At 39.7% G+C, this 20298-nt stretch overlaps 1 protein-coding gene across 1 annotated transcript; it reads right to left on the bottom strand.

Annotated features, from left to right (window-relative positions):
• Window positions 1–247: 247 nt before the first annotated feature.
• On the bottom strand, window positions 248–19208 carry ERMP1 (endoplasmic reticulum metallopeptidase 1). The gene is made up of 15 exons (XM_065861572.2): window positions 18890–19208; window positions 17785–18086; window positions 15412–15539; window positions 14956–15061; window positions 13952–14098; window positions 12346–12438; window positions 10833–11045; window positions 9713–9933; window positions 7009–7183; window positions 6432–6622; window positions 5709–5861; window positions 4980–5182; window positions 4144–4259; window positions 3523–3686; window positions 248–2389 (listed from the first exon to the last, which is right to left on the bottom strand). Exons 1-15 carry the CDS (start codon window positions 19171–19173, stop codon window positions 2225–2227), a joined length of 2661 nt encoding a protein of 886 aa, XP_065717644.1. The 5' UTR covers window positions 19174–19208; the 3' UTR covers window positions 248–2224.
• Window positions 19209–20298: the final 1090 nt, after the last annotated feature.

Genomic DNA, 20298 nt, shown 5'->3' with positions numbered 1-20298 from the left:
CAAGTTGCACCAGGCAAGGTTTGGATTGGATATCAGGAAAATATTCTTCATGGTAAGGGTTGTCAGGCACTGGAACAGGCTGCCCAGGGAAGTGGTGGAGTCACCACCCCTGGAGGTGTTTAAAAGATGTGTTGATCACGGTCTTTCGTGCCAGAGTTAGGTTATGGTTGGGCTCTATTCTCCTGAGGGTCTCTTCCAACTGAAATGATTCTATGGAGTAGGCCTTTAATCATGATGGAAATCAAGCTTCACTGGTTAAATTTTGCCTTTATTTACAAAGACGGAAATGTACAACAAACTAGACATCTGTGATAATCAAATTATGTAATAAAGGTTAAATCCTGAGTTAGCAAAAGTTATTGCTTCACTGAAGTTGCAGAAATTGCTAGCAGGCATTTTTATATTTTTGGCTCCCAGTATGAGTTCTTCACAGAGCACTTTCTCAGAGTTTAAAATCAGAGGCAAAACACAAAGCAAAAATCAAAACTGAGGAAGATGGTAAATATCAGTGCAGCTTTAGTTAACTAGCTGTGCATCAGCTAGTGTACAGTACGAAACATTTGTTGAGATTCAAGACACGAGTTATGAACTAAAACTCTGTTTTTCAACTCATTAATAGCACTTTAAAAAAATAATACATGTGTAATATAGGGATTGTAGTTTCAAGTCAGATACAATCAAATGAGTTATGATTAATGCACATGTTAATGTAGAAAGACCCACTGGATTCATGATACTGATGGCCAGTTCTTTATGATTACAGTAATTAAACCTTTTACCTTAGTCCATGAGTCAGCTGACAGTCTTCATGAATGTACCTCACAACAAATGAAACTGGTTCTTGCCACTATGGTACACAACTACAGAACAATTCAAAGAAAAATACCTGATTGGGGAGCTGCTGTGCATCACAGCTCACAAAAATTGAAGTGTCACAAAATTTTCTTCCACATGCCCTGCAAAATTCCCAGTATTAGCAGGTTTTGGCTTGATGATGCATTCACAAAATCTGCTTTGTATATGATCTGGCAATACTCATGAGATGAACAAAATACTAAATCTGTACATGAAGCATAAAGAAGTTTCTTCAGGTACACAGAGTTCTTTGAATTTTGCAAACTAACCACTACACTGCAATGAAAAGAAATGGGATTATAAGAAAAACAAAGAGGTTAGTGGCTTCTGAACTCAAAGCTTGTCAACTGAAACTGGAAGGTATTCAACATGATTCACAGTCATTTATAAAACCCATTCTGTGGAAATAAAACAAAAGCAATCCAGAGATACTGGACATATTTTTTAAAATTACTCTTCTTGGTATTTTCTCTTATGGAAAACAAACCGTATTTTAAGAAACAGTTAAATGTATTAGCAAAGTGCTATACTGTCACATTACCAAAAGTCTCTCCAGAGGAGATACCAAAAATTAGCCAATTCTAATAAATCAGAGTAGATTAATTATAAGACATTCATGTAAAGGAGTGGGGACTTGGCACTCTTACATACAAGAGAGCAAGTCACATGCTTATATGCTGATACTAAAAGATCCCAACAGGAACCAAAACACAAGATGTTAGTCAGGTCAACCTTACCCACTCTAGTTGTAACACTGAAGACACAGGGAAAAGGGCAGGAACCAAGTTTTTAAGAGAAACAAATTCTGAAAAAATAATCTAGATAAATAATGACCACATTCCATCAAAATACTGATTTTTCAGCATTGTGCATTTGCCAGTGACTTGGAATGCAACCTACACAAGCATCATAGCTTTCAGCAACTTCATCCAGTGACAAAAGTAAAGTTTAGGACTTTGCCACCTCCACTCCCCCACCATACAAACAAGCATCTTCTAGCTGAAGGTTACCTTAGGACAGACAGGATTGCTAGGCAATAGCCCCCTCATGTGCATGAAGTACATTTGCAATAACATCAAAATAATTTCACGAGGCCCTTCATTACAATTGCCCTCATATTATGCTAATGTTACCTCCTCAAATGCAGTTTTCACTTCTGCCATTTCAGTGGAAGAACCAAGGTGAACTTTATTCACATTGACACGAAGTATCACAATATCCCCAAGAGAGCAGTAGCCTTTAAGCAGCCAGACTACCAAAGAAACACCATTTGTCGCCAAAGTACTTTTAATTCTTGTGAAAGTCTCTGGCATCTTGTTAAAACATGTTTGCTACAACAGCATTCTGCATCAGAGAAATACTGTCAGTGTTAAAAGACAAAAAGGTCATAAGTGCAGGACCAACCAGAAGAAAACGTCCAGTTTGGTAGCCTCTCCAGTAAGGCATAGAGTTGAGGTGACTTTTGATCTTCGCCAAAAAAGTAATGTGCTGCTATGGCGAGGGAGACTATTCCATGAGAATGCGTTTCTGGGGCCTGAAAGTGAAAAGAGGGAAACACAGACTTTTATGATTGTTTATGGCTTTAAAACGTAAGGTCAATCCAGATCAACTTTTCTACAGACTTCTTAGTAACTATGCAACAAACTTCATCCTGCTGCTCTTGGTTCTCTATGTTAAAACACTTTCTAACTTCAAATGTGTCTGTCTGATTACTTGATGAGTTCCATGGGAACTGAACTTACAACTAGGTATTTTGATCACAGTGCCTCTGACATGGTACCTTCACTTGCACATGTTTTAACTTCAATGCTTACATCTGTCAGTTTGCTGACAAATGAAGACGTGGACTCCAACATAGTATTTATATTGATCCTTATATTGTGAATCCTCAGGAGGAAAAGACTTTCCTTTGCCACCATCAACCTTGCAAAGCTTGTCACACTGCAGATTCATGTCTGCCTTTATCAAGTACCCTCTATTTAAAGTATTTAGACTGCCTGATCCAGGAAGGAACAAGCGACTTTCTGAATTTTCAAAGGTTCTTGTAACATTTATTCAAAGAATAATACACTGTTAAACCTATAATAACAACATATGAATCAGCAAAAATTTCTTCAGTGGCAAGTTAACAAGGGGGGGATTATAAATCCAACTAGAAAGGCAATACTGGAAGCCTTGCTTCCAAGTGAAAATTACGTAAAAGAAAATTTAGAAAACAAAGCTTTTACAACACTATTCAGCTTCAAGACAGATAAGTTTCCCACCAAGGACTCCCTGTAATTTCCCAAAACCAAGCAAACAAAATTCATGTAAAGGGAACTATCCACAATAGGAAAAAGAACTCTGAAATAACAGTAAGAAAGATAAACCTCAAGAACTATGAGGTGAAGATCACAGAAATCCAAACTTACAGACTGTGACCATGAAGACAAGAAAAATATTCTCACCTTGGCTGTTCAGCGAGCTAGTGCACTAAGCGTCATAAACATGTGTGAGCTGATTAATATAAAGTTGACGGACAAATTAAAAGAGGGAAGCAAAATTAGGATCTATCAAATATGGCAAAGATTAAGAAAGTTATTATGACATTGTTCACATAGGAATGCAGAAGTGGTGACAACAGAGCAGACCAAGGAATTGCTGGGTTTCGAGCAACAGGATACTCACTGTCAGTTCCACCCAAAAGTGCCACGGCGAAGCCTGCAGCCCGTGGGAGTAAAACACAAAGTAGTCTCCTCCGACGCTAGCGACCGGCGTCCCATCCCCGAGAGACCAGGTGGACAGAGCCGACCCTTCATGTGGTCGAACATACAGAGACATGTGACTGGGACCTGCAGAGACAGAGACACCTATCAAAGTGTATCCACAGCTGGAGGTACAATAACCATCTGGTTTCCTATATAGTAATACAAAGATAACATGCTACTATCTGTGTCTTCCAAAATGTCTTCCCTACAGAAAAAGCTTCAATTATTTGTAAGCAGTGAGATAAATGAGATGATGAAGTAGGAGAGAGACAGAGTTACAAAATGGACCTTAAGAAAGGACTGGCTATAAAAAGATCAAGGCTTACTCAAAATAGACAACGTTATCAGTCCCCCAAATACCAACTGCAACACAACACCCACAGCTTCTAGCATGTTATGAAACTGACTTAATTCATGCTAAACTCAAAAACCTCTTGGGAACAGCAGTAGAACCTGCAGCACTGGAGTCAAAACCTAATTTATTATGGGCATAAAAATAAATACAAATCACAAACCAGAAACTTCAGTAACTGTCACTCACCAGATACTTCAAAGCTTAGCCTCAGAGAGTTCCAGGGCGTCAGCTCCTTGGACAGAAGTTTAAAGTGAATGGGGCTTCTTGGAAAAATTTCAGGAGCAGGAAGATACCAGTTTTTCCTGACCAAAAAGAAAAAAGGAATTTGCAATGTAACACACAGAGGTACTAAATATGAGAAGCCAGGAAGTTTTTGTACAGTACAGCTGCCTGTGCTCTTACTGAACTGACTACTCAAAAGCTACTGTTTCTGGCAGAAGGTGGGTAAAATTAGCGCCTTCCGGCTAGACAAATATTTCAAGGGCATATTAACAGAAAAACAGTCAGTGTGTTCATTCATTACCTTTGTCTGCCTTAACTTACAAAACAATTACACAAGTCAGAATATTTGCATCTTAAAACTGCTACGCTTTTGCTTACAAGGTTCTTCTGGCATGAGAAATAGTCACAGCAGCTAGTTTTCTTCTGTGGAGACAAGCTATTCTAGACCTCCTCTGCCGTCAGCTGGGGCTGGGGGAAAGAAAGGAAGAGACATACATACTCCTATTCTAAACTGCCCTTTGGAAGGCAGCAGTTCTCCACTTCTTCTCCACTAGCGCTGACACTGATTTTCCACACATCAACTTGGACAGGTCCTGCAGCAGACCCAGCAATCTCTTGCAGAGATTCTGGCTGAAGACACTGAACCTAGACAGAAGTTCAAGTGTCTTCTAAACTGGAAGGATTATTTACTTTTAGACCAAGATTAGCCTTTCTTTTTCTTCCCTTACATAAGCAAGATTGCATAAACAACCAATGTGCTTTGGCAGTAAGTGCAAAAGTGAAGCAGAGTTCACACCAACCGGAACATGAAATGCACTGGCAGAATCCAAGGAAGGCCACAGAAGGGAGCCTGCTCCTCGCATGGAGTCCTAATGGTGTCATTGATTTCAGGTACATGGGGAGTTATATGAGATATCCCATTGTAATCAAATCCATTAATCCATATACCAGAGTCACTTTTAACCACATTTCCATCTAGATCATGAAATCTTCGGCTCGTGTGCTAAAGTAGGAAAAAGAAAATACACAGAAAGATGATGGAGCCTGTGCAATTTGTAAGAATCAGAAGTGGTTCTGAAATATCCTTCATGTCAGTCCTTAAAGTCTACTGTATTTTCAGTATGCACGGAACACGCATCTGAGTATGTATGAGCGCATAGAGAATTACGCATGTAAAAGAATCAAAATACCTACATTCAGGAAATGATTGTGCCTGTAAGTATTTGCTCCTCTTCCATCACTTTTACTTTTTAAATTACCATTGCTTACTCAACTCTCCCACTTAAAACCCCCTAAAAAAAAAACAATAAAAAAAAAATCTGTTCTTCTGACATTGATGAACCAAACACAGGGTTTGAACATGGGAAACTCTAAGCAATGCTTTCAAATCCAGGAATAATCATTAGAGCAAGCAAGAAAGGGAAGATTAATCTCTTTTTTGGGGGTGGAGGAGGAGGGGATTAAGCTTTGAAAAAACCAAACACTCTTGCAACAAATAAAGGCAATACAATATGTAAGGCTTTTCTTACCTGGAGAAAGACTCGCTTTGGCTTTGGATTAGCCTCATCAGAACTGTAAGGAAAGAAGATTCCACTACAAACGAGAATCAGAGTGACTACAAACACAGCAGCTAAAGTTATTAGCGTCGTTTTTGTACTTTTGACAAGGTAAATGAAGTTAATCTAGAGAATAAAAAGACATCCCAGTTATAAAGTGGCAAGATTTAGAAATAAGACACTATTTGTATAACTCTAAAATCCAACTATGGAACTGGAAGTACATTAAGAAGATAGCATTGTCAGTAGTACCTGACACAAGACACTTCTTTGTAATTTCAGTATTTTAAACCAAAACTAATAAAGTGAGTACTGCCTGGAGCTTCCAAAAATTTCCCCTTCCTAAAACACCTGTGAACAACAGATCTAGAATTTTTTTAAGTGTAGGCTATGTATTTTTTACCCATATACCATATTTCACCCAAAATGAATGCCTGTTCAAATTCCAGCATTAAATGCATATTTTACATCAATCTTTACTACTACATCATAGAACAGATACATTTCTGTAGCCCCTGCTTCAATTTCTTTTCTTTGAGTAAGTTAAAACATGAAATCTTTGACACGTTTCCTATAAGTTTCCTGTAACATTTAAGGTGTTGTCAACATATCATTAACTTAAAGTGTTCAGAAAAACATTGATTTTAAACTCAAGGAAAGGTTTAAAAGTTTTAAACACTTAGAAATTCTACTTACAAAATAGGATGACAGAATTATAGTCATGACCACAATTAATCCTGCCAACACTGCATCTGGTGGAATTTCTGAACCACTTCGTCCCATGATAGGAGTAAACATTTCAAATACAGTCCAACTAAGATACATCATATACAGATAGGGAACAAACATTCCCAGCATGTACATCATGACAAACTTCATTGTTGCACCTATGGGGGACAGGAAAAGAAAAAAAGACAGGTGTTCTGTCCCAAACACTGTTTAAATATTACATCTTTTTTTTTTTAACAACCTTTACTGCCCATTAAAGTACCTGATCACTTATTAATAATCTCACACAGTATCATTAGTTTTAGCCTAAAACACAGGATGTTTTACAGGGGTTTTTAAAAGCTCCTCCATACTTTTAAATTGTCTTTAGTTCAAAACCACTTTTTCTTGTGACAGAAACATTGCACATGTACTCTGACTACCCAAAACACAATGTCTGGAATTTATTTTGTTTAAATAATAAAAGTTTGGAGGAAAACATCCAATATACAATAGCATGGGCAGAGGTTTAAAAATACAACCCTCCTCCCCTCAAAACTCATACCTTTTTGGCTGAATTCTTTATGGATCATCAGCTTAGTGAGTAAAGGAAATGCTACCCAGAACGTACAAATGAATGCTGAACAAAGGCCCAGATGAGTAATCACAGCCAATGCTACAGTCCAAATCATCAATGAGGCGTCAAAAAAAATATCTCCCGGACACTGCTCATTCATATTCTGCAACAAAAAAAGCAACTTGATTAATTACTGAGCATATTCCATGTATCACATCTCATGAGAAAGGTTAGAAAAATCTTCACTTCTGGTATATAATTGTTTTCCTTGGACAAAACAATTTTGATGAGCATCATCTCACCATTCTCTTACCATTTATAGTAACCCATAACAGTACACTTTTTAAATAATTTTTAAAACCTACTCTGATATAACCTCAAAAGGAGATTACATGGGCTGGGGCGGAGGGAGAAAGGGAATGTATAAATGACAACACTAAGAAGATGGAAGGCTGATGTTAGAGGTACACAGCCAAATAGGGCCTTTTTATAAAAAGCACTGGTATTTGTGAAGCCTATAAAAAAGCTATGCACTACTTATGTGTCACAGTTGTCACTTCAGAAGTCTGCTTTTTGAAGTATATTATTTGTTTTGAAGAAAAAACGTGCATGAGTCAGATCATACCAGATATATTTTCAAAAATAAGGAAATTTAACCATCAAAAATGTGGTTTGTTTTTGTGGTTTTTGTTGGTTTAAGTTACATGGGCAATGATGCAGTGTTTGTAGTGCAAGATCCTTAACCATGAATCCTGCTTGCAGGAAGCATTGCTTGTGTGAAAGCACCTACTTCAGTTTGGAGGTGAAAGAAAGGAGGCGAAATAAGAAAAATAAGAGAGTCAGGAGAGAAACCTGAGTTGCCAAACCTGTTTCAAAACAAAAAGTTTATTAATTCACAAAATCTTGAGCCACCAACAGAAAACACGTCGGCACTGCCTATGATAGCCAAGTAAGATATGAGCTTCCAAAAACTGATGTAACTCTTTAATACAACTAAGTTACAGAGGCAGCATAAGCTGTATGGTGTACTGCATGCTGCAGCACGCAAGAAAATCAGGAGACTCATGACGTACCGATTAGTCTGCTGATCAGACAATCAGCAGGCAAGAAGTGGATCCAGAACCTGTAATGGCTGAACAGTTAGCGAAAGTACACTCCCCCGAAAGACTAGAAAATGGTAACATAGCAACTATTTTATAAGTGGCTCACATTTTCCACAAAAGGACACAACCACACACATGTATGTCTTAACATACATATACCAGCTAACACTCCCCTTTCCCAAACAATTAAAAAAATCCCATTTCCAGATAATGCACGGTAGATCCACCCAGAACTTTCCATACAATCAAGTTTCAGTAAGTTCTTGAACTTGTTCAAATACTTGGATGAAGCTGGATTTGGCTGACAACTTGTGTTTCCTAAATTCCCTTACCCAAAGCTTGTGCAAATGGCTGACAAGATCAGCAACAGCAAGCTGAGTAACTAAATATTACTGTGCCTAATACCTAAACCCAACAGACTCAAGTAGTTGACTTCTGCCCTGGAAGAGTGTCATCTGTCAGATAACTCAAGGGATCCCCTCAAGGCCATATTTGTTTTTAAAAAAAACCCACTAAACTACCGTCTAAACATTTTTTATTTTCATCAGCTAAAATTATGACATGGTTATGCAAGTTAAATCATGTTGGTTAGTCCATAAAAAAGAACTCTAAACAAAAAAGGTAGATAGACAGTAATCATGACAAATTACAGCAATGGAAAGGTAACATATCAAATCCTCACCAAGCCTCGCAGGGACCTAAATGACCTTCACCTATTGCAGAAAAGAACATGGGCTATCAAGAGCTCTGTTCATCTCCAGTTGTGGTCAAAGCAACTAACAATCAGAATAATCATACAGGGAAAAGTGACTGCTCAGATTTTTACAACAGCTCCATTTAGAAAGCTCTGTATAGCACAGATGCTGTATTAGAAGAGGACATGACAGAACTAGAAACTCTGATAGATGTAACAAAAAAATTTCTCCTATGAACCATCAGAAAAAAAAATCATTTGCTTAAAATACAAATGACATCACCAAAACAATACACATAATAAAAGGACAGAATAAACCAGAGATAACTGGAATTCCAAGCTTCACAACAAAATGTAAATGATAAATTAGATAAAGACTAAAAATATTAAAAGATGCATATCAAAATAATTTATTAAATTTGGTGAACACATCATACAAGTACATTCGGAAGCAGGAATCTGCTAAGATCCAAAGAACATTTGAGTACACATGTAGGTTCTGCGATTATCAGGAACACTGAAAGGTATCAAAAAACCTGAATTCCTCAGCTCTTGTTCTCATTCTTATCACTGAAATAATGCCAGTAAGGGAAGGTTCAGACAGGGAAAGAAATAGTACCTTATACTGCCTTCCACCAGGCTTTAGTCTTTTTTCTGAAGCAGTTCATGACACACAGGTCATGAGCAAGGAGAAAGCCTTAACTGACAAAGCTCTCAACTCTGATCTAGTACAGCAATCCTTATGCTAAGACGATGCAATTTTTACAGCAACATTTTAAATACTTCTCTCCAACACAGAAAACCTTTTGCATCTTTTTAATCACTGCAAAAATCAAGTCTTGCACAGATTAAACAGTACATTTGCTTTCATCATGAGCAATGAAGTGAAGCTTACCTTGTAAAGTAACTTCTTGGCCAAAGTATGCACAAGAATGAGCTTAGATGCAGCCACAGTGCCATAGAGAAACACAGAAACATAGAAATGGGTGTACCAAGAAAGAGACCGTCCAATGACAGAGACAAACGCTGCCACAACAAGGGCCGTCGCCAGGGTGCAGACCCAACTTATCAGTGCTAAGCCAAATGCAGTAAAGAATTTCTTCAGGTTATGAACAACTACAAAGAAGAAAAAAGAAGTTTCATTCAACAGTCATGTACTCTACTGCAGACTATCATGAAGATGGCAATTAGCCCACAGTATAATTGCTTTAATGACCAAAAAAAAACTGCATGAGGAGTCCACTCTGAAGCTTTCTTAACAGCATGGTCTAAATCATTTCACCTACTTCTTCGCAAATCTTTTTGCAGTCTTCTCCACTGCCAGATCTATTCCCAGAGTACCCATGTATTTTGCAGACTACCATGTTCCCAATAGTAAAAATGTCTCTAGGGAATCATTGTAGCCACTCCACTATCCACAAAACTTTTCTTGTAACTTTTTCTTACTCAAAAAAATGTTTGCTGGATTTGGGGGTAGGAAGTGAGAGGGGGGTGTTTGTTTTGACTTTAAAAAACAAAGAAACACATATGTTTGTACACATAACTGAAAAGGTCTAGCTAGCCAATTTAAATTGTTTTACACCCTTTGTTCGATAAAGTTTTACTATTTTTTCCCCATTTGTTCTTTTCTTATTTGCTCCTGCCTACAGACAGGTGTTAAAGAAACATGATCTGAAAGCCCAGGTGTGCTAACAGAATAGAGTTTATATAGATACTAAGCCACTTTTTTCCACTGTCAGATCTTTAAGAGATTTAATTTTTTACCTTCATGAGAAGAGACAAGACATAACTGTGATTCCTAAATGCTAGACATCCAGGCCTAGGATAGTCTTTCTTCATCAAAATTATTCACAGTTGAGAGATTTAAACACAAAGCAACTCCTATGGCATGCTGTACAGCTAAAATTTATTTCTGAAGTTTATCTAAAAAAGGCCTTAATTGTCTGAACACTTCTTAATATAGTAATTGCTATTAAAGAGTTAATGTGATGGATTTCTTTAAGAACTAGACTTACCTCTGGTTTTGGGCTGTAATATTTTTTTGCTTAAATAAAAAAAAGCAATTGCTGCTGTAATATAGTTCATGATGATGCCAACTCGAGCAGGATAAGCCAGGACAAATAAACCAAATACATCAAAGAACACAACATTTCCATGTCGATACTGAAAAGATTTAGCCAATTTATCTGATGTTGCTAGGTATTTTAAAACTGCTAGAATATTGTCACCTATTAAAAAGACGACACACAACATAACATCAGGGTTGAAGAAACAGTACACAGCTTTTTTTTAAATATAAGCATCCTTAAAAATAAAACTGCATTAAAATATCCTCAAATATGTGAATATACAACTCATTATTCTGAAACAGGTATTTGACTGTATGCACAACATAGTATTTTCAAGAGCTAATCTAAACAGCTGTCAATAAAATAAACATACTTGGGAAACTTCATGTATTTAAATACCATAGCAACGTATGGAGCACTCAAGCTTTCTGCCATTTCAGGTCTGATATTAAAGCACTGGACTTCAAGGTTAACCCACAGAAGAGTTTATGATTTCTCAACCTTCCTCTTCTCCTCCTTGCCACTAGTAACCCCTCAATGTTCCAATGACTATGATTTGCCTAGATGACTGTCAGGTGGGAGACAAGGAGGCTCTTTTCCTTCACAGCCTACAGGTACCAGCCACCTTTTGCTTTTCCACAATACAGCCCAAACATATGCAATCAAGTGAGAACAACTTTCATGTTGCTTTTACTTGGTCTGTAAATGTGCTTACTGGTTGAAAAGCTGTCTCCATGTAATCACCATGAACAGTAAAATCAGCTTTCCAACACAAATTTGTAACTGTACTTTGCTTTGTAGCTGCTTTGGCACAAGAACATGTTTAACACTCTAGCTGTCTTCTTTATAAGCGCAAGGAGGGAAGAAACAGTCAAAAATCCTGGAGGCATGTAGGATTATGTTAGTTTTTCCTGGGAAACTAAAGGTCTTACTGTAATTTTCTTTACTGCAATCTGTCAAATAACCTGCTATGAGCTCAAATTTAGTAGAAATTAAGTCCTGTATATCCAATGCCTGTGTGCTACCACTTAAGTTTGACAGAGATCCATTCTAAAAGAAAAATATCTTGTCAGATCAGTCTCTGTGACACCAACTCAACTGTAAGCTTCTCATGATGAACATTCATCAATAAAGGGACTTACCTGATTCTACAGTGCTCTGTGTTCCTTTTCTCTCAGTATCGATGGCTACATTATAACCCTAATTAGATTTCACAGTTACTTTCAAATCAGTGTCACTGAACAGTGATAAAGTTTATCTTCCCGAGTTGATCAAACATATTTCCTTTGTATTTTAAAGACATGCATTCAGTTAATTCCTTGTTCTTTAGAACATGTCTAGCATGTTCTAACTCTGTAAATAAAACTACAAATTTCTTGCGAATACAGTTGTACAGCAAAATGAAAAAGCAGCTACAACACTACTTTTTAGTAAATTATCAAATTCTTGAAATACCAACCTGCTCTCTGAATAGAATCTGTTGAAATTCTGTCTGATGTGTCATACTCTGTGTGATAAATGTAGCCATTTTCAATAAAAGCCAAATCTATTCCTACAGAGAGAGAAAAAGCATGTTTGAAATTATGCAAACCTAAAACCTCGAAACAAGTATGTATAAGCCTCAGATACATTTCACACAACATGTTGGTCTACTTTGTAGCCCGCTCACTGTCCTTAATGATAAACAAAATACTCTGGTTTGCAGAAAGATGACTAACTGAGATTCCATGTATATTTTAAAAACGACACTTTTAAAACATTTTCAAATATCTGTCCTTTCTAATGTATTGATTTGCACGACATCTGTACACAAACTGATTTATGCTGGAGAAACATATTAAAATTCTCAATCAAGTCAGCTTCAAAAAGATGTCCAAGACACTTTCCAAATGTTTGCTAGTAAAACACAAATAGAGATCCACACTGAAAAGTAATAAAAAGCAGGACTGTGGAACTACAGAAACCTCTTCTCTAAATGCTACGTGTGTTATTTTTACTTCTAATTTGTCAGTCTAACAGTCAGTCTGAAAACTCTTCATTTAAAAGTCTAACTAACTTGGAAAAATAAACAAAAAATATTTGCAAAAAAAAAAAAAAAGGTTTTCTACAAGATAAATTATACATTCAATGTCTCCCAAACACACAACCCCTCAGTTGCATATGGAAAAAGCTGCTGGTTGCAATCTGAATCCTCACAATTTTGCAGAGGTTTAATGAAAGAGACCTCAATTCTACCAGTGGACAAAGACTAACAAACTAGTTCTTTAACTCACATATTTCATTTCTATTTGTTCAGAAAAAACAAAGGCAAGTGAGAATTAATTTACCTTTTATGATCCAGGTTATGATTCCAAACAAATAAAGAACACCCTGTACAAAATCACCTACTTTATTTCAGACTAGAAGAGTACTTTGAAACAGTTCAGAATACATCTACATGTTTGATTCAAATAATCAACTCAGAAATATCACTTTTCTTGAAACTGACTCCAATGACAAGCTGTGTCTGACAGCAAGAGTTTTACAGCAGTTGAGACTCCTTTGACTTGGGTTTGCATTGTGTTTTACACATTTTTTTCCACTGGTTATCCTCTGCAGAATGGACAGCAAACTGTAAACAGATCAGCAAAACCAAAACCCATTCCCTTGCTGTCTTGTGCTTGTTTATGACCAAAAGGGGAAAAAAAAAAAAAGAAGAAAAAATAATGAAAATGCATTAATTACTAAGTCACTGTTTTTTTTAAAAAAAATATATTATTTTGGTTTATCCATTAGATACAGACATTTAATTCCCACAGGCAAGTTATTAGCACCATTACCAAAATGTTTCAAAGCAAAAAATTTAACAGTGTATTGTTAATGCCTGGACTGTTATCCTGATTTTTAGGAAGCTTTTCTAGCATGTAGTTTCTTTCTGGAAAACAGCAGTCTCCAAAAAACATTTTTAACAAACTACACAACAAGCCAAATCTAAAGGCTCTTGCCTTAGAAAAAAAGCAGTAAAATTTGTTCCCGTAATGCACTTTGTTGCGTAACGCACACTGACGTGTCTTCTGATAACATACCTGGAATGTTACCAAAGTCCCTGTAGATACGGAAGTCAGTATCTGCTGGGATAATACCACTCTGAAATATTTCCTGTGCCACCACAGAGGCAAAGGGATGTTTGGCTGCAACTATGTATGCTTGTACCAACCAAGGATTCTCAGGTCCTGACGAAAGATGAGTAGAAAGTTCACAACAAAGACTTCCTAAACTTCACTTAAGATATGTATCTCTATGGTAACAACGCAGAGGAACTCACTAAAGTTTAATGCTGCTGCCCCACAGTGCACATACTAAATTCATTTGTGTTGGCTGAATCCCTCACACTTGACAGAAAGAATTAGTTACACTTGGGGTATAAAAAAAACCACTGACACCTTGAGTGTTCAGTGGCAAAGCAGATAAGCCATCTCTCATAAAAGACCCAGCACTATTGGAGAAGTCACAACCATTAGCAGAGCTTCCAACTTATTGTCTATGATGTTCAGAGAAAAGTCTCTCCACTGAAGCATTCAGTACAAGTAGACAATACAGCAGTTCCAGCAGCAGAAGGAAGTTTGCAGTCCAACTAGGATAGAGCAGAAACTTAACTGCAGCCTACAAACCAGAAGTTTTGCGGCTTCCTGAGCAGCAGATTAGAGTTTTGATGCAAACACCTCCCTGCAAGGATTTTGAAAGAACTACTGTGAAAATTAAACAAAGCATATGAAAGCATGGGTATGAGACATGTCAGAGATATCCAATCTGTTTCTCTTCCTATTACCTTGATGTAAAAGGGAAATACAACTTCCGTAATTCTGTTCTACATAGGCTTGCCACCTATATGAGGCAAATTCTGTGGCAATGCTTTAGCCTACATGTATCTAAAGATGGAGAGCAACTTATCTGCTGCACAGGGTGGGGAAAGAAGCACAGAGGTTCTCCTATCTTTTGCTTATGAGTCACTTTCAAAACTCTTTCAAGTCTACATTGTTCATTATCAAATTATCCTAGTGTAGAAACTGGACATAATGCATGCTCGTACCTGTTTGAAAAACAAGTTCTTTTCCTCCTACACCTGCTGCCTCCAGGTTAATAAAAGCTCTAATTGACTTGGCCCACTCATGTTGTGTAATGAAGCCGTGACTAGCCTTGATGGGAAAACAAACAAAAAATACAGGTCAAGTAACTTCCATACCAGCCTAAATGATATTCTTTCATCCTGTATAATCATAAATCAAGATTGGACAAGGTAGCAAGATCACTTACTATACAAACAGATACAGAAAATTCAAATCTTCTAAATAAATTAATACAGACGATATTCTTAATCTAAGTGTATTTTTCCTGTTGAAATCAAGTACATTTTCCTCAGAATGTTAAGACTGGCATTTAACTAACATTTCAACGGATTAAGTGTATATATGGCTTGTATTTATTCTTTGTCTGAATTTTAATACACAGCTTTGATCTATATTTTATAATTCTGGCATATTCTTACCTGCAAAATATTTTCCTCTGCACCATTAAATAGGAATATGACAGCATGCTGCAGGGGTTCTGATGATTTTGAAAGAGTGTTAAGTATTTCAAGCATCACTGCACAACTAACAGCATCATCACTGGCACCTTAAAATAATCAGCAGAATAGTATACTTTAGAATAAATGCACAGAATTGCAACAAAGACTACAGAAGAAAAAAGCTTGATGCTATCGCAGTCACTTCATCTAAATTAGATACAAATATGTAAAGCTTTAGTACATTTTCTGCTATTGTCTGTACCTTGCTTCTGTACTAGTTAAAAGCAATAGCAGAAAGGAAAATAATGTTGAAAAGTCAAGCAAGTTGAGTACAAGATATCAGATCAAATATTACTGTTCAAGAAAAGCAGACTAACAAAGTTACTAAGCAAGCAAAGTGATCATTATCTGTTTTGCTAAGAACAATATGGATAAGCAAGGACATAATTTTCACTTATACTGTACTCAAATTTTTAAAAATAAACATATTCTCACAAGTCACTGTGAAGCATTCTACACTGTTACAATGCATTTAATTGCACAAAATCCCAAAGTAACATAAGGTCAAGACTGCAAAATAAAGCAAAGGAAACAACAGAATTTACACCTTTAAAACATTCTTAAAATGCAAGGATATGTTATAACACAGCATTTTCATGATAAGATGCTTTCCACCACACTTCTTTCTCTGCAGAAAACCCTTTTGCTCTGAGCTCAACTGTCTGTTCTCTTTGAGTTCCTCATCCAACCCTGTTCTATACTTCCTCCCCCTTCCTCGCACCTTCTCCCATGGTCTGCCATTTTTATATCTTGATTAAGCATCCATCTTTCTGTCAAGGTCTCCCATTGTCCCATTTTCCCCACTTTGGTGCAAACTCTAGCATCTCCCTACCCCACTCTAATCAATAAAATTTGGGAGCAAACAGAGAAATTTAACCTCATTCCTTTTGGCCTGAGTTGCACAGACAATATCAACGTGCATTGAGATGACAATGACAGTGTGGGCAGGCCATCATCCGCTATTAGGACAGACTCATTAGCTGCTAAAACTGTTTAATTTACACATAAAAAATCAGCTTTTCCAAAGCATGAAACTTGGCAAAATTTAGACATATCTGACCCTTAAATGAAAAGGGCAGATTCTGGATACAACCATATATCTCAGTCAAAATCTTAGCCTTAGCTTACAGTATGGAAGTACCTTAAATAAGTAAAACCAAATTCTTTCCAATACACTGTTCGCTAATTTGGTTCTCAGAAATTAATGCCCTGCTCTGCCAAAAGCTTTCCAAAAAGCAGCGCCCCCCAACCAGATGATTTAAACGCTTATTATATTCCTACTCGAATTTACTGGACGTCTACTCTTAGCCACACTGAGTTCTTTTATCCAACTTGTGCTATGTCAAAAACATAGCAGAAAAGTTGTTATAGTTTTCAGTGAGATTAATCACTTATCTGCCTTGCTGTGAAGCTATGAAAAATAAAAGTTATTGGTTTAAACAGACATAACAGATTTACATCTGATTTAGGCAGCCATGTAGTCATAGACTGTAACACAAGCACACAGAGAAAGTATTAACATGTTAAAACCATGTATTTACAAAGCTGTTTACACCCTTGCTGCAATAATTACATAACATGATTAGATTTATAAATATGCAAGGTGACAAGAATAAGACAGTATGCAATACTGAGAGTGAAAGTAGCAGCAAGAGGTACACACTACCAAGGCAACAGTACCTTAATCTTTGATCACTAGAGTCTTTTGAGACAGAAACCTTGTAGGTACAAAAAGAAAAAAAAAAAAAAAGGCAGCATAGCTTAAGGATATCATCCTAAAAATTTCAGATAAAGCACAGTATCAGCAAAGGGTGGGAAAAACACAGACTGGTTAGTGGGGGTGGTAACAGTTTCTGGCAGTATCAGCAAAGGGTGGGGAAAACACAGACCAGTTAGTGGGGGTGGTAACAGCTTCTGGCACTAAGCATCCTGTGAAAGGAGAGCCAGGGTTAAATCAGTACGTAAGTATGGAAAGACCTGAGTTCCAGGTAGAAGCAGTACATGAACTACATGCATAAGCAGTAAAATACAAGAAAGTCAGATCCAACTAAACTTTCTAGAAATCTAAATATAGTATCTGTAATTTGCTGCCTAACAGAAAGCAAGAGTGAAATCTTGACTCTAATAGGACCAACCTGTCACTCTACTGTATCTCACTGAAATCAAGCAGACTAGTTGACACATGCAGTATTCTAGCACATGGCTGTAAGGCTACTTGGCATGAGAAGACAGTGACACAAACTCTGTGGCTTGTGTAATATATAGAAAAGCAGAATGAACATGCGGACCTACCTGGGGTATTTGGTACGGAATCAAAGTGACAATTGGATAACACCGCATGCTCAGCTCCATTTTGGGGTTCCAGCTTCACTACAACATTGGTTACGTTTGCATAGTAACTAGTAAAGCCTCCTAAAAAGTCAATGCTGAAGGAGCCTGTGGGCCTCTGTATGTCTACAGACACCTTGTGAGCATCTGTGCTTTCTCTTTCTATTGCCCTAATTTGTTCTAAGAGGTAGTTAACAGCAAAAACTTCATTTTCTGGACTTCCAACTGTTCTGGGCCCAATTGCTGTTAAGTTGTCAAGATATTCCCTGTAAGAAACAAATTACACATTCAGCATCAACACATTTAACATTTACCACATAACTCATGTACAACTGTAACACTTCAGCACCTTGTTCTATTTCAAAATTCACAGTAAGTGGAAGAGATTAAAGTCAGTTACACAGTAACTGTCGGCAAGATGCCAAAGAGCATTACAGTAGTGGGGATATAGCACTGATCTTTACTCAGGTCTCTCCATCCTCCCTGTCATGATATCAAACCAAACTACCAGTGTTCTGATTGAACATATCAACCCAAAAAGAAACAAAAGAGTGAATGGAGAAGATGAAGACTCTGTCTTCAGCAAGGTTCTGGACACGCATACACGCTCCTCCAGGAATGTCTGGATAAGAACACTCTTGGCAAGATCCACACCGACTAAAATTTTGCTAAGAAACTTTCCCTGACACCAGGGAAAGTAAAGCACTTTTAAGAATCAGCCCCTTTAAGGGGCAGCCGTTACGAAAGCTGGAGCCCTCGAACTATTTTCACCTGCTTTCTGCGAGCACCCAAGCGAGCTCTGGGCTCCTGCCGCGGCACCCAAGGCACAGCCCCCTGCCCGGGGCACAGGTCTCTCGGCTCAGCTCCCGCACCGCGGCACCTCCGGCGCCTCTCGGCCGCCGCAGAGTCGGGCCCGACCACCGCCACAGTCTCCACTGCCGGGACCCCGCGGAGCGCGAACGGCAACGGCGGCCCCGCCGCCCGCGGGGTGACCCCGGCGGATTCCGCTCGCGGCTCTCCATCCGCCGCTGCCCGGCCAATAGGGGCAACCCCGGCCCGTCCACCGTACCTGGCGCGAGGGGCGCTGAAGTCGGGGGGCCCGGCGCCAGACGGCGAGTTCAGCAGCTGCCGGTGCGCGACCTGCGCCAGTGCCCGCAGCGCCAGGAGGTACAGCAGCACCAGCGGCGCCACCTGCGCCTCGGGCAGCGCCAGCGGCCGCCGCCGCGGCCCGCCCCACTTCTGCCCGCCGGCGTCGCGGTCGCCGTCCTCCCGCGGCGGGGGGCGCCGCTCCTGCTCTCGGTGCCCGCCGGCCGCGCGCACCCGCCGCACAGGCACCGCCGCGCTCCGCTCCATGGGCCGCGCGCCGCGCCGCAGGGACGCACGTTACGGAAACGGACGAGGGTCAAAAAGCGTCCCGGCCGCCTCTTCGCCAGGCACCCCGGAGACAGAGGGCGGGGGGCGTGGTCCCGGCGAGTCACTGGGAGGGGGAGGCGAGGGGGGCGGGGCGGCGGGGCGGGGCGGGGCCCAATCGCCGCCCGGCTGTTGCCGCGTGGCGAGCGTCGTGTGCGTTATGCCGTGCGCCGGTAGCGGTCACTCCTCGCCTAGCGGGGCCGGGCGGGCGTCCGGCATCAGACCGGGAAGCCGTCGGCGGCGGTTGCCAGTGGACAGCACGGGCCCGATAGCGGTGGGACCCTCTGTGTCGCCACAGCGCCTGGGCGAGCAGTGCCTTGTGCTCCGTGAGCAGCACCGCCTCGCTCACAGGGATCACAGACTCACAGGGATTGGAAAGAACCTCGAAAGATCATGTAGTCCAATCCCCCTGCCGGAGCAGGAACACCCAGATGAGGTTACACAGGAAGGCGTCCAGGCGGGTTTTGAATGTCTCCAGGGAAGGAGACTCCACAACCTCCCTGGGCAGCCTGTTCCAGTGCTCTGTCACCATCACTGAGAAGAAGTTTCTTCTCGTGTTTAAGTGTGCCAGTCGTCTTGTTTTCACGGCATACGTATACTTTGCTATTAATGCTAAAACATTAAAGTGTGCAGAATTAGGCGTGGTGTCAGTGGGGGTGCAGCAAGAAGTGCCAGGAGCCGCCCCAGCAGGGGCAAGGGGCGGTGAGCTCTCACAGACGTGAAGTCGTGGCACCGGGGGTTCCCGGGGCTGCTGGGCTTTTTTTCCCGTAGTGCAATATAGCTCTGGCATTTTGTAGCTGTAGTGCTGCGTTGCCTGGAGTTCAGGTAGCCCGGGGTGAAGTGCGACGACTCTTGGAAGTGCTAGTGAATAGCAGGTTCTGGTGAAGTCGTGCCGCGGGGATCCTCCGTGAGGATCGGGCCCCAGCTGTGACACAGGCTTTCACAGCAGCACTTGTTTCTCTCCAGGGGGCACGCTTCTGCCTGTTCCCGCAGTGTCTTTGAGTGATGGGACAGAGCTGTTCGGTGGTCACTTTTCCGATCTTTATCACACTCCTTTGCAAGGTACCT

This window comes from Patagioenas fasciata, chromosome Z (assembly GCF_037038585.1).
Source record: "Patagioenas fasciata isolate bPatFas1 chromosome Z, bPatFas1.hap1, whole genome shotgun sequence".
NCBI lineage: Eukaryota > Metazoa > Chordata > Aves > Columbiformes > Columbidae > Patagioenas > Patagioenas fasciata.
This window is presented reverse-complemented; position numbering and strand designations above follow the sequence as displayed.

Excerpts from the sequence above, each read along its gene's own strand:
- ERMP1 (XM_065861572.2), bottom strand. The coding sequence starts at position 19,173 with ATGGAGCGGAGCGCGGCGGTGCCTGTGCGGCGGGTGCGCGCGGCCGGC. Across the intron at positions 18,087-18,889 it reads TTCAGCGCCCCTCGCGCCAG|GGAATATCTTGACAACTTAA; the intron begins GTACGGTGGACG and ends TGTTTCTTACAG. Across the intron at positions 3,687-4,143 it reads GCTAAGCTTTGAAGTATCTG|GTCCCAGTCACATGTCTCTG; the intron begins GTGAGTGACAGT and ends CTGTCTCTGCAG.